The 27,340-nt window shown below is 49.9% G+C and overlaps 1 protein-coding gene across 1 annotated transcript in view; it reads right to left on the bottom strand.

Moving 5' to 3' along the window:
* ROCK1 (Rho associated coiled-coil containing protein kinase 1) overlaps nucleotides 1-27,340 on the bottom strand; it is a 2,099,493-nt gene that overhangs the window by 931,573 nt on the left and 1,140,580 nt on the right. The window contains exon 17 of the mRNA XM_078687444.1: nucleotides 24,364-24,470. Coding sequence (XP_078543570.1) covers nucleotides 24,364-24,470 — 107 coding nt within the window. The remainder of the gene's footprint in view (nucleotides 1-24,363; nucleotides 24,471-27,340) is intronic.

The following is a 27,340-nucleotide window of genomic DNA, read 5'->3' as shown; positions in this document are numbered from 1 at the left end:
GAGGCAGAGTGCTTGGTTATGTGTGAGATGTTGCTCTAGCATGAGCTAAGCCTGTCTGCAGCTTTCGGAACCATGTCCTTATAGCTGTTCTATGATATTACCATACCATATACTCTTAAGTGCATTATGAACCTCGCGGTGAAATGTTAACTTTGGTTTGGCTTTATCCAAACATGTTGTGTAAGTTTTCATACGCTTTGGAATACTACCCCCTCGCCAATTCTGGCGACGGGGGTAGCATTCAACCCTTCTAGAGGGAGAAGACATGTTGAAACTACTGTACCCGGTTAAAGTTAACCAGAGCCCCAGCATCACAAAATGGATGCTGCTGCCACAGACACAAGTCTGACCTCCTGCTGCTGGGAGACCTTCCAGTCAGGGAGGCTTGGACAATAGGTTTCCTGCCTGGAGAGGTGCGAGCACCACCCCAGACAGGACTTTGTGTATTGGGACAGGGAGGGCTGAATAGATTGAGACACTGCCTGGGGCACACTAGGTGCTCCATGCATATTCCAGTTCAAACTGGTTGCCTCGGGCACTCCAGCCCCAGCTCTGGCGCGCAACTGAACAAAGGAAAGGGTGAGTAACCACCCCCCTTCCTGGTCCCACCCATAGGAGGGACCTAGAAAGTAATCCAGCCCCTTTTAGTTGTATAAAGGTAGGAGCAGAGTCCTGAGACTTTAGATTAATCCTGATTATTTACAACAAGGGGTGGTGAGGGACAGAGTCTCTGAATTAAGCAGAATACTCTCACCCAGTCAAGAGATCAGGGCTAGATCCAACACCGTTTTTTAGCTCATTGCACCATCCCAGTTTCAGAACCTGGCTGTATGCAAATTAGTCTGTTCCTGTCCCAGTGCATGTTGGGAACAGGGCAAACCAAACTACAAAAGCCAATTCTTACACTGGTAAGGAAACAAGCTTCCGGGGACCGGTTTCTGGCATTACAGCCGTCTTCGGCCCGGCTTGCTTGAATCCTGATGGTGCAATGAGCAAGGGACTCATGTCTGAGTATACCCTTCCACGCTTAGGGTGGACAACATTATTTACAACAAGGGGTGGTGAGGGACAGAGTCTCTGAATTAAGCAGAATACTCTCACCCAGTCAAGAGATCAGGGCTAGATCCAACACCGTTTTTTAGCTCATTGCACCATCCCAGTTTCAGAACCTGGCTGTATGCAAATTAGTCTGTTCCTGTCCCAGTGCATGTTGGGAACAGGGCAAACCAAACTACAAAAGCCAATTCTTACACTGGTAAGGAAACAAGCTTCCGGGGACCGGTTTCTGGCATTACAGCCGTCTTCGGCCCGGCTTGCTTGAATCCTGATGGTGCAATGAGCAAGGGACTCATGTCTGAGTATACCCTTCCACGCTTAGGGTGGACAAAATTATTTACAACAAGGGGTGGTGAGGGACAGAGTCTCTGAATTAAGCAGAATACTCTCACCCAGTCAAGAGATCAGGGCTAGATCCAACACCGTTTTTTAGCTCATTGCACCATCCCAGTTTCAGAACCTGGCTGTATGCAAATTAGTCTGTTCCTGTCCCAGTGCATGTTGGGAACAGGGCAAACCAAACTACAAAAGCCAATTCTTACACTGGTAAGGAAACAAGCTTCCGGGGACCGGTTTCTGGCATTACAGCCGTCTTCGGCCCGGCTTGCTTGAATCCTGATGGTGCAATGAGCAAGGGACTCATGTCTGAGTATACCCTTCCACGCTTAGGGTGGACAAAATTATTTACAACAAGGGGTGGTGAGGGACAGAGTCTCTGAATTAAGCAGAATACTCTCACCCAGTCAAGAGATCAGGGCTAGATCCAACACCGTTTTTTAGCTCATTGCACCATCCCAGTTTCAGAACCTGGCTGTATGCAAATTAGTCTGTTCCTGTCCCAGTGCATGTTGGGAACAGGGCAAACCAAACTACAAAAGCCAATTCTTACACTGGTAAGGAAACAAGCTTCCGGGGACCGGTTTCTGGCATTACAGCCGTCTTCGGCCCGGCTTGCTTGAATCCTGATGGTGCAATGAGCAAGGGACTCATGTCTGAGTATACCCTTCCACGCTTAGGGTGGACAAAATTATTTACAACAAGGGGTGGTGAGGGACAGAGTCTCTGAATTAAGCAGAATACTCTCACCCAGTCAAGAGATCAGGGCTAGATCCAACACCGTTTTTTAGCTCATTGCACCATCCCAGTTTCAGAACCTGGCTGTATGCAAATTAGTCTGTTCCTGTCCCAGTGCATGTTGGGAACAGGGCAAACCAAACTACAAAAGCCAATTCTTACACTGGTAAGGAAACAAGCTTCCGGGGACCGGTTTCTGGCATTACAGCCGTCTTCGGCCCGGCTTGCTTGAATCCTGATGGTGCAATGAGCAAGGGACTCATGTCTGAGTATACCCTTCCACGCTTAGGGTGGACAAAATTATTTACAACAAGGGGTGGTGAGGGACAGAGTCTCTGAATTAAGCAGAATACTCTCACCCAGTCAAGAGATCAGGGCTAGATCCAACACCGTTTTTTAGCTCATTGCACCATCCCAGTTTCAGAACCTGGCTGTATGCAAATTAGTCTGTTCCTGTCCCAGTGCATGTTGGGAACAGGGCAAACCAAACTACAAAAGCCAATTCTTACACTGGTAAGGAAACAAGCTTCCGGGGACCGGTTTCTGGCATTACAGCCGTCTTCGGCCCGGCTTGCTTGAATCCTGATGGTGCAATGAGCAAGGGACTCATGTCTGAGTATACCCTTCCACGCTTAGGGTGGACAAAATTATTTACAACAAGGGGTGGTGAGGGACAGAGTCTCTGAATTAAGCAGAATACTCTCACCCAGTCAAGAGATCAGGGCTAGATCCAACACCGTTTTTTAGCTCATTGCACCATCCCAGTTTCAGAACCTGGCTGTATGCAAATTAGTCTGTTCCTGTCCCAGTGCATGTTGGGAACAGGGCAAACCAAACTACAAAAGCCAATTCTTACACTGGTAAGGAAACAAGCTTCCGGGGACCGGTTTCTGGCATTACAGCCGTCTTCGGCCCGGCTTGCTTGAATCCTGATGGTGCAATGAGCAAGGGACTCATGTCTGAGTATACCCTTCCACGCTTAGTGGTGTCCATCACCACCCCCTTTTTGAATCGTTTTGGCCACCACAAGCGTGGAAGGGTATGCTCAGATGTGAGTCCCTTGCTCACTGCACCATCAGGATTCAAGCAAGCCGGGCCGAAGACGGCTGTAATGCCAGAAACCGGTCCCCGGAAGCTTGTTTCCTTTCCAGTAAAGAATTGGCTTGGTAGTTTGGTCTGCCCTGTTCCCATGATGCACTGGGCCAGGGACAGACTAATTTGCATATAGCCAGGTTCTGAACTGGGATGGTGCAGTGAGCTAAAAAACGGTGATGGATCAAGCCCTGATCTGTTGACTGGGTAGGAGTGTTCTGATTAACTCAGATACTCTGTCCATCACCACCCCCTTTTTGAATCGTTTTGGCCACCACAAGCGTGGAAGGGTATGCTCAGATGTGAGTCCCTTGCTCACTGCACCATCAGGATTCAAGCAAGCCGGGCCGAAGACGGCTGTAATGCCAGAAACCGGTCCCCGGAAGCTTGTTTCCTTTCCAGTAAAGAATTGGCTTGGTAGTTTGGTCTGCCCTGTTCCCATGATGCACTGGGCCAGGGACAGACTAATTTGCATATAGCCAGGTTCTGAACTGGGATGGTGCAGTGAGCTAAAAAACGGTGATGGATCAAGCCCTGATCTGTTGACTGGGTAGGAGTGTTCTGATTAACTCAGATACTCTGTCCATCACCACCCCCTTTTTGAATCGTTTTAGATTAATCCTGAACCGAAACTTGACACGAAACTCTGGACCTTCGACATTCTGCTGAAGCTGAAGACTGAAGAATCTCCCTTGTGGCCAAGGATTGACCACCCTGGGCAACCAGGCACCATCCATCAAATCAACAGCTTGCTTTGTCTTCATTCCCGCCGGAACCAGAGCACAGAGCCTGACAAGGCCCAGACTTCCTGAACTCTCTGACCCTCTCTTCATGACTGCAGCATAGCTGAGATCCGTGGAGGCGACGAGACACGTGGGACCGGACATCTTGGAAAGTCTGAAACTTGCTAACTGTGCAGCTCCTGAGGCATCCTCGAAGCTGTGCACTGGGGACTGAGAAACCCCGAACCCGAGCTCCACCTGCACCGAAGATCAGCCCTCAACACTCCACGAGTTCTGCGTGGGGCCCTTCTGCTTGTGTTCTGCTCGACGCGTTGTCCGGTTGCTGGCCCGTTGGCTAGTAGCCTCTGTGACGACAATCCTATTGAATCACATCGCTAGTCTGGTTGCTCCAGACTGGCCCTTGCCTCCCTGCAAAGGTGTGGCACCTCATACCTTGCTGGTCGGCACCAGAAGCCTTCTTTGAATCCTGCGTGGGTTGCCTTTGCCAAGGCTCATTGACTCCAATCCGGAAGTCGACCCCTCCATCTGCGAGAACCTTCGTGGGACAGCTCCTCTCCAGCACCTGGTCGTTGTCAACGCCTCCTGGTCTGCGTGGCTGAAGAGACAAGCTTCAAGACAGCACCTGATTGCTCCTCGACGTTGTCTGGTTCCACCCGGTCACTGGCTAGTGACTCAGACCCTGTCCCTTCTGCTTTCAGGTCCTCTTCATCTTCGATCCACCCTTGGATCCACCCGGATATCTTCCTACTGGTCGCCTGCAGCATCTTTCTTCAAAGGCTCCATAGGACTCAACGGCGAAACCCGACACATCTTCACACCTATGCACCTGCCGTCCGTGGGTGAGGTAACGCGAGTACTTCGGTGCTCCCAAGGGTATTGACTATACAAGTGTCTAGGCTTTTAGTTGTTTCCACCTAGCTGAACCGAAGTGTCCTAAATCCTTCTAAATCTTCTAAGTTCCCATTGACTTTGCATTGACTCACGCATGTGTGTGTAAAGACACTGCACGCGCCGCCTGTGGGCCTCCTACTTCTAAACTAAGGTTCAGATAGTGTAGCCCCAGCGATTCCCTAGGCCCTAGGCCTTACCTTTTCTCGTGACGTGGTACTTATAACACTTTCTTAATATATGGTTTGCTTCGCCCCTAGGGCCTACCTGTAAATTGTGCAACTTAACGTATTCTGACTAAGTATCTTGTTATGTGCTTTTGCCTCTGATCTCAAAGAGTTCAGAGGAGTGTGTTAGTAAATAAATACATATATATTTTATATATATCCTGTGTGTTGTCCTTTCATTTGATATTCAAGGAGTTACATATGGTAAAACAGCTGCCTTTACACGCCCTCAAGAGTCTTTTAGCCTAAGACTGTTCTGTCCACGCTACCACTAGGATAGCTGGTCTAGAAGGTTGACTTACAACCATCATCATAAGGGTTGTTTGGACTGGTGCAAGGTGATCTGGTAGAATAGTGATCATCATATACCAGGCCAACTTCTCACAGTTCAAACCTATAGTGTCCTCTGGAAGGATATATATCATCATGAGGAACGTAAGGGACGTCATGGGTGTTATAATAATCCCATGGGTTAGGTGACTGAGGGGGACTAGTATCACCAGAATCTGTATCTACATCATCATCTGGAATAGGGGATGTTGTAGGAGAGTGATGTGGTGGTGGAGGAGGAGTTTGGGGGGGGTGTGGGAGGGGGGTCGGAGAGGTGGAGAAGGGATCCTTAATGGAGAGATTGCAATGTCTTTTTTTAGGAGGAGGAGCCGGTGCAGGCGCATCCAGGGGTCTCGTTTTGAAACTAAGAGCCAACTGTCCAGTCTTAGGATCCTTTACAAGAGTTTTTTTGAGTAGGATCTGGTGTAAAAAGCTCTTCTGTGGAAGGCAGATCCTTCGGTGTCGAAGTTCTCAGTTCTGGAGGCTTTTTTGGCACATACTCAGCAGCTGTTTTAGGGTCTTTTGGCTTAGATTTTGCAGTGTCCTTAGCTGGTGGAACGTGATGTTTTTTCGGTTCCGAGGCTTTTTTCTGCTCCGAAGCATGGAAGTCGGGTCTTTAGGCAGTTTTTTACTTGGCTCTGAGAGCGGTTTCAGCGTCGATGAGCCGGTGCCAGTCTTCGGCGCCAAGCACTTGGATGTCGACGCAGCGGTCGGCATGGATGAGGAAGAAGATGGCTTCTTTTTCTGTGTCGGTTGTGTATCGGCACCGGGAGTAGGCTGACTCAAGCCAGAGTCGCCTGAATGCTTGGTAGGCTTCTTTGCCGAGCCTGAAGGCGGGGCATGGAAAGCAGTCTCTCGGTGTGCACCCGGGCCCGAAGGCGAGGGTGTGACCGTAGCCTTTTTGGAGGGTGTCGAGGAAGGGGCGGGACCGACATGTGTACTTACGACCTGCTCAGCTGGAGTGATGTCCTCGACGTCTGAGTCGTCGGTATCGGAGTAGCTGGCTCTTTCTTCGGCCCGCTGCTTTACTGGTACGTTGACGCCCTCTTCAAAGATCTCCTCAGGGATCGAAGCTGACGAGCGAGCCATGGTCCTCCGAACTAGTCGGTCGTGAATTATCTTCTTGGAGCGGAAGCCGGCACAAGCTGAACAGTCTCTGGCCTCGTGCTCCTGTGAGAGGCAAAGGTTGCACACCTCATGGAGATCGGTGTGGGAAAACTTCAACCCACATCGAGGACACTTCTTGAATGGCGTCCTTTCTATGAGCCAGAAGATAAGGCCTAGGTAGGCCCGAAGGCGTTCGTTGATGACCGTATCGCGTGGAGATGGGAAGCACATTCTAGACAATACCATCCGAAACGGGTGAAGGATTGCGCGCCGAACGAAAGCACAAGTTACTTACCTTCGGTAACAATATATCTGTAAGAAACAGTAGTTAGTGTTAGATTCCTTACCTTAGAATATCCCCAGGCGTAAGACTAGATCCGGAAAGATTTTTCATCAGCAGTACCCTAGCGCGTCGGTAGGCGTTGTCTGCGGCTCCGCGTCGTCGTCTGCGTCATGATCGCCGGGATGATATTGGAGTACTTAGACGCCGCCCTCGCGCACTGACGTCAGTTTTGCACATAACATTCCGCGCCAGGAACACAGAGCCATGCAAGAAACAGACACTGGTGCCATGAAAGTAGGGCCCTCAAAGGGAGATACCTTAACCCTAGATATCGGTTCGCAGTGCGGGGAGAATGGGTGGGGCGGTAAGGAATCTAACTCTAACTACTGTTTCTTACAGTAGTATCGTTACAGAAGGTAAGTAACTTGTGCATCTGAAAGAAATAGGTTAGTGTTAGATTCCTTACCTTAGAATAGATACCCCAGCGATACTAACCCCGGTGGTGGGTCTGCGAACCAAGATCACACCAGAAAGTCCTGGAGAACGGAACGGCCGAAAAAGCCATCTCCCGGGCTTGGCTGTACAGGCAGTTGTGCTTAGCAAACGTGTGCAGCGAGGCCCACGTAGCTGCCTGACAGATGTCCTGCAAGGGGACTCCCCGACCCAGGGCAGTAGTATCCGCCGTGGCCCGAGTGGAATGGGCATGCAGCCCCACAGGAGGCTCCTTTATCGCCAAGCAATAACAGACCTTGATGCACAAAACAACCCACCGAGAGATGATCCGCTTGTGCAGCGCCCATCCCTTCTTGAGTCCAGACGGTGGAGCCTCTCTTCCTCTTACGAGGGATGCGGAGGCGGAAAGAAGGTGGGCAAGGTGATGGACTGCCGATGTGAAAGGCTGTAACCACCTTGGGCAGGAAAGAAGGACGAGTCCTCAGAACAACTTTGTCCGGATGGACAGAGAGGAAAGGAGGCTTAGAAGATAGAGCCTGGAGCTCACTCACTCTCCTGGCAGAGGTGATGGCAACCAGGAATGCAGTTTTAAGAGTCAGAAGATGAAGAGGACAGTTATGAAGTGGCTCAAAAGGAGCGCACATCAGATAAGTCAGTACAAGGTTCAAGTCCCACTGAGGCATCACGAAGGGAACAGGAGGAAACGTGTGTGTGATGCCCTTCAAGAATCTATTTACAACCAGGGACTTGAAAAGAGAAGGCTGGTCAGGAAGCCTTAAGAAGGCTGAAATGGCCTAGAGATAGCCTTTGATAGTGCCAGAGCAGAGCCCTGCTGGGCAAGAGAAATAAGGAAGAGGAGACCCTCAGAAAGGGGGGCAGAAAGTGGATCCACAGCCTTTGCTGTGCACCATGCCACAAATTTGTTCCACCTGCAGGCGTATACCGTTTTTGTGGGGGGCACCTGGCTGCCAGAATCACATCACAGACTTCAGGAGGCAAGTCAAATGGCCTCAACTGTCACCACTCAATCTCCAAGCATGGAGGTGGAGACTGGACAGGTTCGGGTGGAGGACCGTCCCCTGTTCCTGTAACAGAAGGTCCCCCTGAAGAGGAAGACAAATCGAGGGATCGACTGACATGCTGAGCAGCTCGGAATAACTTGGGTCCGGTCGCGCCGGATCTTCTTCAGCACTCTGGGCAGAAGTGGTACCCGCGGAAAGGCGTACAACAGACCGCAGCTCCAATCGCGACGAAAAGCGTCGCCGAGCGAGTGCCGCCTTGGAAATTCCAACGCGCAGAACTGATGACATTGCGCGTTCTATTCAGTGGCGAATAGACCTACCTAAGGCTCTCCCCACTGCTGAAAGAGACCTTGCGCCACGTCCGAGTTCAGACACCAATCGTGATCCATCATGCACCGGCGGCTGAGTTCGCCCGCCCTGGTGTTCAGAGAACCTGCCAGGTGTTGAACCACCTCGGTGACGCCCTGGTGTTCCACCCATGTCCAGAGGCGCAGAGCCTCCTGATAAAGGGTCCACGACCCCACCCTGCCCTGTTTGTTGCAGTACCACATGGCGGTGGTGTTGTCCGTGAACACCTCCACTACACTTCCCCAGACAGAGGGAAGGAATGCCTTCAGTGCAAGTCGGATCGCCCGCAGCTCCAGAAGGTTGATATGGAGCCGGGCCTCCGCCGGAGACCAGAGGCCTCTAATCTCCGCCACTCCCATGTGGCTCCCCATACCAGGAGGGACGCATCCGTCACCACTACGTGCTCCGGTTGGGGAAGAGAGAGGGATCTGCCGCGGACCCAATCGCGGCCCGTGAGCCACCACTGCAACTGTCTCGCAGTGGCCTCCGAGATCAGAACATGGTTGGATAGGTTGCCCTGATGTTGTGCCCACTGAAACTTCAGGTCCCACTGCAGAGCCCGCATCCGCCACCTGACGTGATGCACCAGTAGGATGCAGGAGGCCATCAGCCCCAGGAGCCGCAGCGTCAACCTGACAAACTCAAGATGAATGCTGAAAGATCAGAATCAGAGCCTGAATATCCCAAAACCACTGCTCGGGAGGATAAACCCAAAACTGCGCCGAGTCCAGAACCAATCCGATGAAGAGGAGCTTCTGAGAGGGAATCCGGTGCGACTTCGGCACGTTGATGGAGAACCCCAGCAAATACAGGAGGTCGGCTGTAGTCTGGAGGTGGGAGACGACTATCTGGGGCGAGCCCGCCTTCAACAACCAGTCGTTGAGATAGGGGAAGACTGGAACCCCTGATCTGCGCAGATGAGCTGCGACCACCACCATCACTTTTGTGAACACCCGAGGGGCACTGGTGAGGCCGAAGGGGAGCACGGTAAACTGAAAGTGCTTGTGGCCTACCGTGAACTGCAGGTAGCACCTGGTGGGCCGGCAGGACGGGAATATGTAAATATGCGTGCTGCAAGTCCAACGCTACCATCCAGTCTCCAGGGTCTAGGGCAGCCAGGACCTGAGCTAAAGTCAGCATCTTGAACTTCTCCTTCAGGAGGAAGCATTTGACGCTCCAGAGGTCCAAGATAGGGCGTAGGCCTCCTTTGCCCTTCTTGGGTACCAGAAAGTAGTGGGAGTAGCAACCACGTCCTACTTCACGCCCAGGAACGCGCTTGATGGCCCCTTGGCCAAGAGGGCCATAACTTCCTCCTGCATAAGTTGCAAGTGATCCCCCGGACATGCGGTGGAACTGCGGTGGCATGGCTGGAGGGGTCGCCTCGAAAGGGAGGGAGTAGCCCCTTCGGACGATTTGCAGTACCCACTTGTCCGAAGTGATGGTACGCCAGTGGAGGAGGTGATGGCGGACCCTGACCCCCCACTGGGGTCGAATGGGCCTACAAGTTCGGACTAGGAAGGCTTTGAGGCAGATCCTGCTGGAGTGGATGTGGACTGATCAGGCCTCTGTCCCCCTGCACCGCCACGGCGGTTCCCATGTCCACGACTGCGCTGAGGATGGTTCTGCGGCCTGTGGCTGGACGAAAGTGTGAGGGCGCCCCTTCCTTGGCCACGAAAGGGGCGAAAGCAGAAGTCTGCTGGCGCTGTCCCGACAGGCCCAAGGATTTGGCCGTAGCCCTGGAGTCCTTGAAACGCTCAAGCGCACTATCTGCTTTGTCACCAAAAAGGCGACGGCCATCGAAGGGCATGTCCATGATCCCCCTGGGCCCTGCGGCGTCGTAACCGAAGTCGACGGCGCCGGGGCTGAAACCGCCGGTCCGCCAGGGCCACTAGTCGGGTCTGCGGGGCCCGAAGGCGCGCCGACAGGCTTCGACAGAGGGAAGTAAATCCTCATGGCCACGAGGAAATCACGTATCTCCTCCAGCGTCGCATGCAGCCCAGGGACCGGAGGGTATGGGGCCGGATGCTACGTCTGCGGCTCCAGCGGGGTCGCACGGGTGGTGTCACCCGAACCCTCAACCACGTAGGGGAACCGGCGAGGGGATTCAGAAGAGTGATGTCGCCTCTTCGACTTCTTTTTAGAGTGCCTCAACTTACCTGAATGTGAGGACTTGGAGCCCGACGAACGGTGTGGGCTCCGGCTCCGAGACCGGTCCCTCGACTTCCTCCTAGAATGTGAGCGGCACGGAGCCGACTGCCGGATCTCAAAGAGCTTAGGGGACCGCTCCCTAGCTTTCGAGGTCAAGGCCTGGCAGTCGGGGCACAGCTTGTCATTGTGATCAGCCCGAGGCAGTGGAGACTCCGGCGGTTGGGGTCGGTCACCAACATCAGGCGGTGACAGGCGTCGCACGGCTTGAATCCAGGCATCCCTACCGGCACCAGGAGTCGATATTGACTCAAAAGAATAGCCAAAATGCTATTCAAAAATTGACTAGGGTACTAGCCCTACCCGGATCTGCGCTTGCTGGTGTGGCAAAAAGAAGAACTGACGTCAGTGTGCAAGGGCGCGTCTAAGTACTCTGACGACGTCATCCCGGCGATCACGACGCCGCCGACGGACGCAGAGCCACAGACGATGCCTACAGACGCGCAAGGTTACTGCTGAAGAAAAATCTTTCCGGATCCAGTCTGATGCCTGGTGTAGGAGAGAAGTGTCTGCTTCCTATGGTTACCCCCACTTTTTGCTGTGATTCTCTGGTTTTTCTACTTTAGTGTGCCTGTGGGCCAGCCAATCAGACAAACAGCCCAGCTGTTCTCTCTCTAAATTGATACCATGTACTTTAGGTACATACCAGATTGGTTACTGGGTCATTCTTGTGAGCCTCTGTATAGTGTACCATAGGTACCCAGGGCATAGGTGCACCTTAGGCTACCAGGGGCTGCAGCATGTATTGTGCCACCCCTGGGTTGCCTTCCGAACTGACACCACAGGTCTGTTAACACAGCCCGGGTAAGGTGGTGTAATCACCCCTTACTTAGATATAGTATACCTATATCTACCTTATATATAGACACATAGTAACTATACGTCACTCCTATGGCAGGCCTTAACAATCCTGGAGGCAGAGTGCTTGGTTTTATGTGAGAGGGTGCCCTAGCATGAGCTGAGCTCCTCTGCAGCTTTCGGAACCATCTCCTTATAGGCATTCCATGATATAGCCATACCATATCATCTTAAGTGCATTATAATCCTCGCGGTTAATGCTAACTTTGGTTTGGCTTTATCGAAACATGTTGTGTAAGGTGTCAAACACTTTAGAATAGTACCCCCGCCAGTCCTGGTGGCAGGGGTAGCTTTCAACCGTTCTAGAGGGAGAAGACATGTAGTTACTGTTACACCTGGTTAAAGTTAAACAGAGCCCCAGCATCACAAAATGGATGCTGCTGCCACAGACACGAATCTGACCTCCTGCTGCTGGCCGAAACTCCAGCAGGAGAGGCTTGGACAATAGGTTTCCTGTCCAGGGAGGTGCCAGCACCTCCCTAGACAGGCTTGTAGTGTACTGGGACAGGGAGGTCTGCATTCAGTGAATGCTTTCCAGATATTGCCAGGGGCACACAAGGTGCTCCATGCATAGCCAGATTCAAACCAGTTGCTGGGGCACTCAGCCCCAGCTCTGGCGTGAAACTGAACAAAGGGAAGGGGGTGTAACCAACCCCTGCCCAGGTCCACCTATAGGAGGGACCTAGCCAGGTAGTCCAGCCCACAAACTTAGTATAAGTATGGGAGCCGTGTCCCTAGGACTTTAGATTACCCTGGACGAATCTTTGAAAGACATATCCTGGACCTTCGACGTTCCATTCTGACTGGAAGACAGAAGATATCTCCTTTGTGGTCAAGGAGTGACCACCCTGTTCAAACAGGCACCAACAGCAACTTTGCCGGTCTGTATTTTCGAAGCTCCCGCCAGATCCCGAAAAATCTGCGACACAGGACACTGACTTCCAGACATCTCTGACCCCGACCCACACCAAAGCTGAGACATGTCGCGGACACGAGAGATGTGGGACCGAAACTCCTGGACATCCTCCATTTTTCAAGCTGCACTCCTTCAACGAGGTATCTCGAAGTTGTGTTTTGGGGTGCTTGAAGTCCCAGCCCCGAGCACCATTTGCACCGAAGCCCAGGCCCCCTCACTCTGCGAGTGTTCCGTGGGCCCCGCTTTTGCATTTGAGCTCGGCCCGTCTTCCCGGTCCCTTGCCCGTTGGCTAGTGAGCCCCCTGAAGACTTTTCTTTTTTCTTAGAACTTAACTTGCTTTCCTGGTTGCTCCAGGCTTGCTCCAGCTTCCCTGCAAAGGAGAAGCGCCACAGACCTTGCTGGTCTGCAACAGAGCCAATCTCGACATCCTGCATGGGTTGCGGTTGCCAAGGCTTGTTGGGTCCAATCCGAATACCGACACAGCAGTCAACTAGATCCGTCGTGGGACAGCTCGAATCCAGTGCCTGGTCATCGTCGATGCCTCCTAGACCTCGTGTCTGAAGAGACAAGTTCGACTTCTTCACCTGAAATCACCCGACATCGCCTGGTTCCTTCCTGGTTCCTTCCTGGTCACTGGCTAGTGGCCCAGACTCTGTCCGTTCTGCTTTCAGTTTCTTCAGATCTTCGATACACCCTTGGATCCACCCGGACACTTTTCCTCGGGTCGCCTGCAGCACTCCTTTGCAGCTCTCCATAGAAAACGACGACGGAACCCGACATGAAAAGACACCTATGCACCCGGCTTCCCTGGGCGAGGTAACGCGAGTACTCCCGGTGCTCCCGTTGTTCTTATACCACTATTTTAGTATATGTTTGTGAGGCCCCTAGGGCATAACGTATACTGTGTAACTTATCGTAAAACAACTTGCTTAACTCGCCTACTGAAGTCTTAGCCTGATGACTGCTGGTTCATGCTACCACTAGGATAGCTTTCTATAAGGTTGACTTTACAATCACCATCAATAAGGGTCGATTAGACTGGTGCAAGGTGCCCACTAGAACTAGTGGACATCATATGCCAGGCTAACTTCTCACACCTGGGATTTTATAAGGTAAGGAATCTAACACTAACCTGTTTCTTTCAGATACTCTGTTCTAAACCGGAGGGCAGGAAACACATCCGAGCCCGATGGCGGAAAAAAACAATCTAAGGATGGAGCAGATGCCCATGCACAATGTGATTCTAAGGTAGAGTCACCGATCATGTGACTTCCGAAGAACTTTTCAGGACAAAAAACAAGTGCAAATATCTGGGCCCAACACTAGATGGCGATCTATGCAACAGTGTGTAATCTGCAGCTCATATGCCTCAAACAGGCTGTTTTGATGGTCAACAGCAGGAGGGGACAATTGTGTAGAGGCTCAAATGGAGCACACATCAGGTAGGTGAGGACCAAATTAAAGTCCCACTGTGGCATACAAAGGGCGTGGGTGGAAACAAGTGAGCTAGCCCTTTCAGAAATCTTTGTACAATAGGAGATTAAGAGAGAGGGTTGGTCTAGCCGCCGCAAAAAAGCAGACAGAACAGAGAGACACCCCTGAGAGTTCCTAAAGCAGAGCCCTGTAGGGCAAGGTTTACAATGGATAGAAGGACAGTAGAAAGAGAAGCATAAAGAGGGTCAATAGACCTTTCTGTACAGTATAATACAAATTTCTACAAACATCAGGCATACACCGTTTTAGTGGGGTGCAGCCTGGCCTCCAGAATAACATTACAAACTACAGGTGGAAGGTCAAAAGCTATCAACTGCCGCCGCTCAATCTCCTCGCATGGTGTCACAGAGTTGCAAGGCTCTGGGGGAGGACCCTTACCTGTTGCTGCGACAGAAGATCCTCCCAACAGGGCAGCCTGATCGGAGGATCAATGCTCATCTTCAGAAGCTCTGGATACCAGACTCTCCTCGCTTAGTCCGGAGCCACAAGAATGACTTGGGCCTGGTCGCTCTTGATCTTCTTCAGAACCCTCGGCAGGAGAGGTATGGGCAGAAAGGCGTACAACAGGCCTGAGATCCACACGCGATGAAAGGAGTCACCGAGCGATAGCCGCCTTGGAAACTCCAGTGCGCTGTACTGCTGACACTGCGAGTTCTCTTTGGAAGCGAACAAATCTAACCAAGGTTCTCCCCATTGTTGAAAGAGACCTTGCGCCACTTCTGACTGGAGAGGCCATTTGTGATCCGCTAGGCATCGACGGCTGAGCTCGTACACCTTGGCGGTCAAAGAGCCTGCCAGGTTTTGAACAATCAGGGTTATGCCCTGTTGTTCCAGCCATCTTCAGAGAGGCAGGGCCTCTCGAAAAAGGGTACACGACCCCACCCCGCTTGTTGCAGTAACACATTACGGTGGTGTTGTACATGAACACCCGTAATAGCTTCCCCTTGATAGAGGGAAAACATGCTTTCAATGCCAATCAAATAGCTCGGAGCTTCAACAGATTTATGTCTTGACACCGCCGGAGACCAGTGTCCTCTGATCTCCACCTCTCCCAGATAGCCACCCCTTCCTAGAAGGGATGCATCTGTCAGCACAGTGAATTCTGGTTGGGGAAGGATAAGGGGTCTGCCGTTGACCCAATCATGGTTCGTCAACCACTACTGCAGATCTCTCTCAGTTCCATCCGACATCAGGACCATGTCGGTGAGATTCCATCGATGCTGTGCCCATTGGAACTTCAGTTCCCACTGCAGAGCCCGCAGACGCCATCTGGCTTGCTTTATCAACAGGATGCAGGAGGCCATCAGGCCCAACAGCTTCAGAGTCAGTCTCACCAAAAACCAGGATAGAGGCTGAAATATTGGGATCATGACCTGAATATCCTGGACTCGCTGCTCGGGAGGATAAACTCGAAACTGCACTGTGTCTGCAACTTCTCCAATGAAAGGGAGCATCTAAAAAGGAGTCAGGTGTGACTTTTGCACATTTATAAAGAACCCCAGTGAATGCGGAGGTCCGCCGTAGTCTCAAGGTGGGAGACGACTGCCGGGTAGGGGAAGACTTACATCCCTAACCTGCGCGGATGAGCTACGACCAACGCCATCACCTTGGTTAACACCCGAGGAGCACTGGTAAGGTCAAAGGGAAGCACAGTAAACTGAAAGTGCTCAAGGCCTACCTTGAACAGCAGGTAACGCCTGTGGCCCGGCAGGATGGGGATGTGAATATATGCATCCTGCAGGTCCAAGGCTACCATCCAGTCTTCCTGGTCTAGGGCAGACAAAACCTGTGATAAATGTCTCCTTGAGGAAGAGATTGTCGGTCCGAACAGCTAACATCATCTTCTTCAGAATCAAAGTAGCGGGAATAACAACCATTGGCCAAGAGAATGATCTGCAAGTCACACTTGTCTGATGTTAGGGATCTAAAGTGGGGGAGATGGTGATGAATTCTCCCACCAAGTGGGGTAGTATGGTCTTGCAGACTCAGACTAGGCGTTCTCTGAGGTTGCGGCTGCCGGGGGCATGGTGGTCAATGACTTCTGGCCTCCATTCCTGGATCGGAATGCACTGTGTCCATGTCCTTGTATGACTTGGGCAATTTGTGAAGGACGGGGCTGGGATAGGGCTGACACGTCTGGAAACCCCTTCTATTGCCACGAAAGGAGTGAAAGGAAAACTGACAACGAGGAGTAGAGGAGAGGTCAAAGGATCTGACTGTAGCTGGAGAGTCCTTGAACCTAAACAGGGCCGAATCTGCCTTTTCCCCAAAAAGACAGGTTCCATCAAAGGGCATGTCCATCAGATTGGTCTGGACATCGCCAGAGAAGCCAGTAGTTCTAAGCCATTAAGGCTACTGTCGTTGAAATCGATCAGCTCAGCGATTCAGTTATATCTAGGCCACACCAATTGGTGAATTTTGCTGCATCTCTCCCATCCTTGACTGATTTGGAGAGCACGGCCCTGGTCTCCTCAAGGACTTGTGAGAGCACTTGCGCAACCATCTCCCAAAGGGAGTGGGAGAAACAGCTTAATAAGCATGCAGTATTCACCAACCGCAATGCAAGGCTGAAGGAAGGAAACTTCTTCCCAAATGCATCCAACGTCTTGGATTCCCTGTACATAGGGGCGGAAGAGAACGTGCCCTGGGAAGTAGAGGCCTGTACCACCAAACGTTCTGGTGTGGGTTGCTTGCTGAGGAACTGCGGATCACCCGGTGCAGGGCGAAGGCGGCGTGCAACCGTCCTGTTCACAGGAGCCCCTGTGATAGGCTTGGACCATGTGCCTTGAAGGACGTCCAAGTGCCTCATTAAAAGGCAAAAGGGGTTCGGAAGTGGAAGCCCCAGCTTGAAGCACTTCGGTCAGGAGATATGGTGGGGGAGGAGGTGGAGGAGAAGGGACCCTGAGGGGAGATGTGGCAAGGTCCCTCTTTTTAGGTGGTGCAGCAGGTGCAGGCGTATCCAATGGTCTCTTCTTTGAACTTAGAATGAGTTGACCAGTTTTAGGGTCTTTTAGAAGAGTTTTCTGTCTAGGGTCTGGTTTAAAGAACTCTTGTGATGGAGGCTGGCTGGTCTTTCAGCGCCGACTGTTTCGGTTCTGTAGAGATGCGCAGCACTGAGTCCGGAACAGTTTTGTGGCCTGTTGGCATGGAACCGTGATGTTTTACAGTCTCTGTGGCTGCCTGTGGAACCGGTTGCTTTTTCGGTTCCGAGGCTTTTTTCGGCTCCAAAGTGTATTAATCCGAACCTTTAGGGAGCGTCTTTTTGCTTGGCTCAGTGTTTTTTCGGAGTCGATGGGTCGGTGCTTGTAGGTTTCGGTGCCAAGTGTTTGGATGTGGAGGCAGCGATCGGCACGGAGGAGGAGCGTGGTTTCTTTTTCGGTGCCGGTGACCGGTTGTCGGTACTGATGGTAGACTGACTCTAGCCTGAGTCGTCTGAAGGCTTAATAGGCTTCTTTGCCGTGCCCGAGCCATGAGAAGCAGTCTCTTAGTGTGCACCTGGGCCCGAAGGTGTGACTGAAGCCTTATTCGATGGTGTATGGAGGGGGTCGGGGTCTACGACTACTTATGACCTGCTGCGCCGGAGTGAGTTTTTCGATGGAGTCCTCGGCTTCGGAGGCGCTGATGTCTTCGACCCGCTCCTGTTCTGGTACATCGATAACCTCTTGGAAGATGTCATCGGGAATGGATGTCGACAAGCGAGCCATTGTTCTTCAAGCTCGATGATCCCGAATGGTCTTTTTGGAACGGAAAGAGGCACAAGCTGCACAGTCTCTGGCCTCATGCTCAGGTGAAAGGCAGAGGTTACACACCTGATGCATATCGGTGTGGGGAAACTTCGACCCACATTGAGGACACTTCTTGAATGGAGTTCTTTCCATGACCAGATGCCAAGGCAGGCCCATGGGCCCTCGTCGACGATCAGAATCGAGGACTTCGAAGTTGGAGAGATGCGCGGCGACTGGGGTTTGCGATCGAAAACAATACCGTAGAAAGGGTGAAGGATAGCACGTCGAAAGTAGAATCGTGATGGTTCCAAATGGAGCGCAAGATACTCATCCGAGCCAGATGGTGGAAAAAAACAATCTGAAGATGGAGCCAATGCCCATGCGCATATAGTCCAATGGAGGAGTCACCTATCTTGTGACTTCCAAAGACTTTACCAAGACAAAAACAACTGCAAACATCCGAGCCCAACACCAGATGCCGATCTATGCACAGTGTGTGATCTGCAGCTCATATGCCTTGAACAATATGTTTAAAAAAATAAAAAAAGACAGAGCGATATCAAGAATACAAACCATGGACTACTAGTGCATGCTTATGAGTTCCTTGAAAGAAGTAGTAGTAACATGCTGTACGAAAAGACTGATGGTTAGTGTAATGCAAATTATTCTAAAATTGGGCAAAAATCTAAATTAAACGGACATGGTAGATGAGCAGAAAGAAAAAGTAATCATAACTGGAGATGTGTTGGGAGATTTGAGGCTCTTTCTGACTGAAGTGTAGGGTGCTGTGGCTCACAGAGAGGATGGAGTTCGATATCCTATCATTCACTAAAATAAAGAGTGGCATTTCGTCCAAAGAAAAGACTGTGTAGATAGAGATAAAATCAGTTTTTGGGTTAGACGTTTGGGAGATCGTAGATGTAGTCCCTTCTGGGTAAGGCACACCATATTATAAAAAATTCTGGATTCAATGAAAAGCCACTGCATTGTGGAAGGAATAGTGTTAATCTGGACACGTTTTTTCTACATTTGACAAGTCTAACAGCTGCCTTTAGAGGAGTAATAATGAATATCTGGCCTAACAGCCACAAGTGAGCTCAAGGGACTGTTCTGGATTAAAGAACAAGTTACTTACCTTTGGTAATGATGCATCTGTAAGAGACATATTAGTTCTAGATTCCTTACCTTATAAGAACTTACATTAGAATTACTCTCAGGCGTCAGACTGGATCCAGAGTTTTTCTTATAGTACCCCTGCGCGTTGATAGGTGGCGTCGGACAACTCTGCGTCTGTCTTCGGGGATTGCCGGAATGACGTTGTAGCCTGCTGAAGTCAGTTCTGTTACGCAACACTGAGTCCCACGTCCCTGGCGACGAATAGGCTGGGTAGCTTATGCCGCCCAGTGGCTCTGGGTGGAATGTGGAGGGGCACCCCTTCCGTAGCCATGAAAGGCAGATTGCAAGATGCGAGAAGTTGCTGCGAGGCCCAAGGATCCGGCCGTGGGCCTAGAGTCCTTGAAGCGCTCAAGTGCATTGTCCACCTTTTCACCAAATATGTGACGGCCATCAAAGGACATGTCCAAAAGTGTGGATTGGACATCCCCAGAGAAGCTAGACGTTCTCAGCCAGGCGTAGAGCCTCAGGGCTACCGACATGGAAACCGTCCTAACCAGCAAGTCTGCGGTATCCAGCCCGCACCGGATGGTCCAAGAGACATGCGGTGTTCACCGACCGCAGTCCTAAGCCGCAGGAAAAAAACATCTTCCCAAGATGGTCCAGCTTCTTGGATTCCCTATCTGGGGAGCAGTAGGGAATGGGCCTTTTGAGGATGAGGCTTGGACTACCAAGCTCTCAGGGGTAGTGTGTTGGGAGAGGAAAAGTGGGTCACCCGGGCCGGGCGGTGGCATCGGGCAATCATCCTGTCCACAGGAGCCCGAGCTGGGCTTGGACCAAGTGCCCAGAAGGATGTCAGTGAGGGCCTCATTAAAAGGCAGCAGGGACTCCGAAGAGGCTGCTGCCAGCTGAAGCACCTCAGTCAGGAGGTTAGTCCTGACAACCACAGTAGGAAGCTCATGGCCCAGGGCCTCAGTCGCCCGACTCAACACCACAGCGTAAAAAGCTCCCTTCTCCGTAGTCACGGTAGGGGGAGAAAGCGTACCAAGGTCTGGGGAGGTGTCCAGACTACTGGCCTCACCCAACTCCTCTCTCCAGTGCGGCCCATCAAGTTGGTCTGCTAGACGGTCCACAGACCCCTCCCAGTCTTGCTCACCCTCCTCAGGCTGCCAATCAGGGTGGTAGGGAACGCCAGGGATGAACAGCGGTACAAAAGTACCCTCCAGTGCCGGTACAGATGTTGGTCGACGTCGGTCTGGCGCAGTGTCCAGGTCAGGGGTGAGGTCGGGGTCGACGCCGGTTGGGGGCACAACTGACTTTGGGGGGGGGGGGTCATCACTGGAATCGGTGCCAGGGAAGGTACAGTGATGTCGACCGGCGCCGATCCTGATCCAGGCCTGAATCCTTGGGGACCCTGTGGCACCGTGCCCTGAGCCGCCGGCATCGAAGGCCCAGGGCCCCCAGCCAAGTCCGTGGGACCTGAAGGCGCCGTGCAGCACTTTGTAAAATGCACAAAGCTGGGCAGGGGATGCTCCGGCCAAGGGAAGGAAGCGTTGAGCCGTACAGCCGGCTCTGAAGTAGGAGCCGGAGAGCGACAACGCTCTGAGTCTTGCGCAGCCAACGAGAAAGCGAAAAGCGATAATGCTTTTCCGTCATCGTCTTGTGCTTCGACTTACCCAAGGAGTACGAAGACTTCGAGGACAAATGGTGGTGATGCCGCGACCGGTCCCGCAACCTTCCCCTCGACCGGGACCTCGAACGGCGCAGAGCGGACTGCCAGGCATCCAAAATCTTTCGGGACCACTCCAACAAAGACTACGGGTGCAGGGTCCGGCAGTCGGAGCATCACTTCGGGTCGTGGTCGCGCTCCAGGCATCTGAGACACACGAGGTGCGGATAGGTGGCTGACATCAGCTTGTGACAGGAGTCACAGGGCTTGAAACCGGGCCGATGGCTGGACATTCCTTGTGCACCAGAAGTCAAAGACTCAAAAAGAGGTTGACAAAAGTCGAAAAAGGGTTAGTCAAAAAGTGACTAAGGGACACGCTCTCTCCGGATCTGCGCTGGCTGGCATGGAAAAAGAAAGAAGTGATGTCAGCCCTGGGGCGGCGTCTAAGTAGACACAGCAACGTCATCCCGGGGACCACGCCGCCAATGACGGACGCGGAGTCGACTGATGCCACCTACCGACGCACAGGGGTACTGCTAAGAAAAGATTTCTCCGGATTCAGTCTCCCGCCTGGGAGTAATTCTAAGGTAAGGAATCTGTAACTAATAGTCTCTTTCAGATCTCAAGTTTGGGAACAGAGAATTTTACCCCTGAGCAAGGTCTCAGCTGGGACTAAGTTTTATTGGCCTGCTTATCAATGTTATCCTGTAGATAACGTCTGCTCTCAAGGAAACAATAGGTATTTTGCACATTCAATAATGTAATGCTTGCAACGAAGGAAGATCTTGGAACCCTGGGATACGAAGGGTTTCTTATGGCGTCTAAGAAATGTGGGGCCGAAATGTTCCTTGCATGGTGTACAGTGTTTTCCTGCCCCTAATGCCCACCTCAGAGCATCTTTTATCCAGGATAAAAATGTTGGACATCGCCTCACACTAACCTATTGTTTGCAAAGTGTTCTGAGACTGACCCTTTACATGAGTGATATCCTGGACCCAAAGGCTTAAAACAAAATGATGTGCCACTCTTGCAGAATGCGATTAGGGGCCCGGAGTTTCCCATATGTCATAAATATTCCTTGGCCTTGGGATAAATCTGACCACCCAGAAGGGTAGGGCCACCCTGAAGGGGTGGGTCCCCTTTTGTGCCTGCGTTACACCCATTTCTGGACCTTTTCTGTAACCTAGAGGGACGTACTAAGCGGGCGCTCATTTGACTGAAAGTGGACAACTTTTCCTGTTATCTCTTTGCATGCAGAGTGGTAGTATGATGTGTTTTATGTATCCAAGGTTGTGGCCAGATCCCAAGTGTATGTAGTGCATGTTTGTGTATGTGGCTGTATGGAATACACATTATGTGTATTAGCAAACCAGTAATGAAAGGCCTGGGAATTCCATTTTGGAAACCCCCTGGTCTGTTCCTGTGCACAAGATAGAGGTGTGTTGTTCCCCCAGACAGGAGAAGTGTATGTGCTGAAATTTCTTTAGCTGGAGGGAAGACACAGAGATACTGAAGTGGGATAAGGGAGAAGACACTCCTTTAGAAACTGAATTAGGACGTTTGCTGAGAGAAGGTGCTTATTAGTTTTTGTGCATAGCAGCAATTAGGTAGATGCTGGGACAGAAGGGTGGGACTGCAGTCTCTATTGTTCAATGTGACAGCAACCCCTTTAGGTGAGGCCACCTTTTGCATTTTCACTCATCACTGTTTAATGTGACTATTGACAGTCATGTACTGAAAGCTCACACATATTTGCGCTTCGGTTATGTGTACTCCAAGTTGGGGACTACCCTCCTGAAAGGAGTATCACTCAACACAAAGGCTGCGTCTGGTGAGCAACCTGAAGGGGGCCCTTGAAAAAGAATCACCCCCAAATCAGTACAGACTGAACCCAAATCTCCAGTCTGCTTTGACCGTATAAATGTGGGAGCCACTTACCCAGTTGTCTTCCCAGCGCCAAGCTCTCCTGATCAAGCAAGGTAGAGCTCTACAGAGTAATCATATAGCAGTGCAACAAGAGCTGGTGTCTGCCTGAGAGCCAGCTTCTCAGAGATGAGTGGATATCACCTGAAGTATTGCCATGCAGGAAGAAGTGGATTCTCTGACTTTAAGGAACCTAGGCGCTAACCTGCCTACTGAGAGAGGGAAGGAGCCTGTCAACCATGCCGAAGCAGCAGGATCCCAGAGGTGTGTGGGGGGAAAGGAAGACTGAAGAGTTCAACCTACTATCCCTGAGGAGAATGGGTGATTTCTTGCTGTGTTAGGTCTTTCAGACAAAAATAGTGGACCGTGTTTGTCGCTGCTGTGAACAAGAACTGTAGAGAAAGAGTGTGTGAAACAACAAAGGACTGCCTCTGAGGCAGATTGTACTGTGATTAAGAAACTGCCAAACATGGACCATACCACCATCAAGAACTGCCTGAGACAGATTGGGATGCTACAACCAAGAACTGCACCCCACAAGATTCTGCCTTGAATGCTTTTGTACCACTATAACTGCAGAAGCTTGGTCGCCCATCTGTAGCACCTCACTCAAAACTTAGAAGCAAGTCCACTGGCTGCTGGAGACCGCCGCTCATCCAGATGTTAGCACATGTCTGAGAGGTAGTTGGGTTAATTTATTTTTAACTTAGTAAATTTTGGAGCAGGATCAAGACTGATTAGCATATGGCAGGGTCTAAACAGAGGTGGTGTATTGGCAAATAGATTATTGGTTTGAATGCTACCAGCGGCTGCCTGTGGTCAGACTATTTGCGAGTATTCTAATTATTACTTTTTGTGTGCTTGATGGAACTTCCAAGCTGGAAGATGGACCAGAGGAATATCAGGCAGTCCTGTATATATCTAGCTTGGTCTATTGAAAGGCCTCAGTCTGACAGGTTGGTAGAAGGAGCCACGAATATTGGGTTCATCTTTTGAGAAATGGGATCATTTCTGAAGATGAGACAAAGCCACCATCAGGGCATGGTGCAGTCGTACTTCCTAAAAGTCCAAGGAAGATGACCCGTTTCCTTGAGGAATAAGATGACTTGTCCCTGTGGCGTTACTTGTGTTTTCTGAGTGATGTTATCATGGGGAAAGATCCCTGTCAATATACTTGCCAGGAGGTGGATAGAGAGCCTTCTTCAAATTGTCCTTTTTGGCCCTTTAACTTGGTCAACCATGCTCACTGATTGCCTTTGGGTGACGGACAAGCAACACTCCTAGACAAAGAAGTTAAGGCAGGATCCCAGTCTCTAAATAGAGATGGCAAGTGAATACAATCGCCAACTTATGACACTATCAGCAGGGCGTAAACCCTGAAACATTATATGAAGCAATTTGACCAAGTTGCTCTCAGATTCAATTTTGAAATCAGTCGGTAAAACTGGAAAAAAAGCTATGGACCCACTTTCATAAAGCACATAAAACTGAAAAGTATGCCAGTGCTCCATTTGAAGGTGTATGTACAACTACATTTCACATCCTGGAAGGGCACAGCAGCAACTGAAATTGCGTGATATAACTAGGCGGAGCCGGAAGGCTATCACCAGGGGAACGGTTTTCCAAATTTAGTCTGAAACCTGGAGGAGGTTTATAAGGTGAGGAATTTGCAAGTAGATGTATCCCTGAGAAAGAAGGGTTGCTTAAGAGCTGCTCCCTTTCTGGTAAAAGCTTGAGCGCCAGAAATCAATGGAAAAACCAATGAGATATGAATAATATATCATTGCTCTTGCTCACTCACACACTCACATGATTTGTAATTAACTTCAAAACTTACCTTTTCAGAAATATTGAGGTTCTCCTGTGTCTGCTTTCTCTCAGCTTCAACTCTTTCAAGATTATTTTTTATATGTTTCACTTCATCTTGTAAAGTAGCAATTCGAGCTGATTTAAAATACACAAAAAAACACATAAGTACATTGGCTATTTTATTAAAAACTGATATATCAATGCCCTTACATAGAAAGAGTAGAGACAAGAGCACATACGTGCAATCATTGAAAATGTGTTGGAAACTACTGCCTATGTAGTCTTTAACATTGGATCAAAAGGTCTTACTGTCCCTTTCTGTAGCAAAAACAACCAGGGTTCAAGCTCAGGCAAGGAAGGTAGAGTAGGGTGAGCACCCCCCTCCAATCCAGGACCTGTGCATGATAACCTAACATATTCTAGGTGCTGCACTGTTATTTTTCTACAATAGATCTAATTAGACCAACATACCTAAAATCAATGGTTTGTAGATGACATTCAGGACTGAACAGTGTCCAGAAAGACCTCGAGACGTGAGGGGATCACTCGAAGGAGAAATGGGATCTTCAACCCGGAAACTGGTATTAAAAGTTTGCATTATATATAAACAATGTAAATTTACAAATTATATCGCGATATTATGGTTAAAGTTGGCTAGATTGCTAGAATACTTTGGTATCAGAGTTCAAGCGTCTAGAATGGTCTGTCGGGGGATGGTCTGTTGGGTAATGGAGATGAAAATGCTTCTGATTTCCAACATCATGGGTATCTTCGTTAAATTCATAAACGGTCAAATTTACTGCCTCTGGTGGGCATTCCAGAACACTTTACAGAGAGAAAAAAACTTAAATGTAAACAAAAACTGGCTTTATATAATCAGAATATATATTGTCCACTAGAAAATACAAACTGGTTTAACACCAGACTGCAAGTTGTGACTGTTTATTGTGACTAACAAAGAACACACAATATCTATCTATCTATTTATCTAAAAACTATATTTCCCTAGGTGGTTGGACTATATATGAATTTAATGAAGGTATCAATGTTGGTGGTGGCCAGTCCATTGAACGGTACACCTCCATTACAAATAACTATGCAGGAAACCAACAGGCCCAACAAGATCCCGGGTGAACTCTATAAATTGACACACACGATGAAGGTGTTCATTAAGGAAGAGTTTTTTACCTGTAACGCCAGTTCTCGTGTAGGGGTATTTCCATGAAAAGTCATAAGCACTTCAATAGTCCCACCAACGTGCCGGGAGCCCAGAGCACTTCTTTAGATATATCTTCATAAGTGGATATTTTTCTCCTTTCTTGAGGAAGGCCTGCAAAGCCATTTAAGAGTTAAAAAAGACAATAATGCCGCCTAACTAACTAGGCTACACTTGCCACAACTTCATCCTGAAGTGAAAAAAAATAGCCACAATACTACAATTTGTGCAATTTTTTTGGGTGTTTAACACAAAGAAAACTTCCCTTCACAAAACTCCTTTATTCATGATAGAGATGAAAGGACAGGACAGAGTAGCCCCAAAAGCTGCCATTATATGTCAAACTAGACGCTTTGCCTTTAAGAAACTCCAGAGACTACCAGTATCCCATGAGGCAAAGCTAGTGGCAGTTCCTTCAGTTCTTTTTGAAGAAGATGAGAAGTGAGTGCCTATTCTATATAATGGATACGTCTGTTTATTTCACCGGGGAGGAGGGAGGGTAGCTTATGACTTAAATACCCCTACAAGCGAACTGGAGCTACAGGCAAGAAACTATTCCTTCTCTTGTAGGAGATTTCCATGTATAGTCTAAAGCACTTGAATAGACTAGCAAGCCCATCCCTAAAAACAGACGCAGTGGAAGAGACAGAGAATTGAAATGCAAGTTTAAGCAAAGAGGTTCCGAAGAGAAGCCTGCCCTGATTGAGCAACTGCCTTGGCATCAGAGTCCAGGCAGTAGTGTCTTGTGAATGTATAGACTCACTTCCAGGTGGCAGCCTTACAAATCTCAGAAATGTGTATATTACGAAGCAAAGCCGCAATAGCTGCCTTTTTTCTGGTAGAGTGAGCCCTAGGATTTCCAGTAAAGGATTTGTTTGCTTTTTGGTAACAGAGTAAAATACAGGAAACAATCCATCTGGAAATGGATTGTTTGATAGTTGCTAGGCCTGCAAGGAGAGAGCCATAGTTTACAAATAACTGATCCGATCTTCTTCGATCCTTAGTTTTTTTCCAAATAGAATTTTAAAACCCTTCTAACATCCAGGGAATGAAGCGATCTCTCGGCTGGAGAAGATGGATGCTGGAAAAAAGTAGGCAAGGAAATAGTTTGGTTCACATGGAAATCCAAAATTACCTTAGGGAGGAATTTCGGATTAGTCCTAATAACCACTTTAGATGTATGGAAAACTGTGTATGGTTCTTGACAGCAGAGTGCCTGGATTTCGCTAACCGTGGGGGCGAAAGTGAAAGCCACAAGGAAAGCAGTCTTCCAAGACAGATGCTGAAGAGTAGCCTTATGAATGGGTTCAAAGGGTTCTTGCATTAGCCGAGAAAGAACCACATTAAGCTCCAGAGGGGGGAGAGTGGGGAAGGAAATCTAATGGGAGGAAAAACCTTATTCAAACCCTCCAAGAAATCTTTAATGACAGGAATACCGAAAAAGGAAGTTTGTGAAGGGTATTTCCTGTAAGCAGTTAGGGCTGCCAAGTGAACCTTAATGGAAGAAAATTGAAGGCTAGATTGTGCTAAATGAAGCAAGTATGGCAGGATGACTTCTTCCTGGCAAGAGGTAGGGTCCTCATTCCTTGATCAGCACCAAATACAGAATCTCTTCCATTTATGAGCATAACCAGAGCATGTGGATGGCCGCTTGGCTTCCTTAAGAATGCCCATGCAGTTGAGGTAAGTTCAAGTGTCCATACTGCACTAGCTCAGGAGCCATGCTGCTAAATTCAGAGAGGAGAGGTTGGGGTGCACCATCTGTCCTCCGAACTTCGTTAGTAAGTCT

Source organism: Lissotriton helveticus, chromosome 4_1 (assembly GCF_964261635.1).
Source record: "Lissotriton helveticus chromosome 4_1, aLisHel1.1, whole genome shotgun sequence".
Taxonomy (NCBI): Eukaryota; Metazoa; Chordata; class Amphibia; order Caudata; family Salamandridae; genus Lissotriton; species Lissotriton helveticus.
This window is presented reverse-complemented; position numbering and strand designations above follow the sequence as displayed.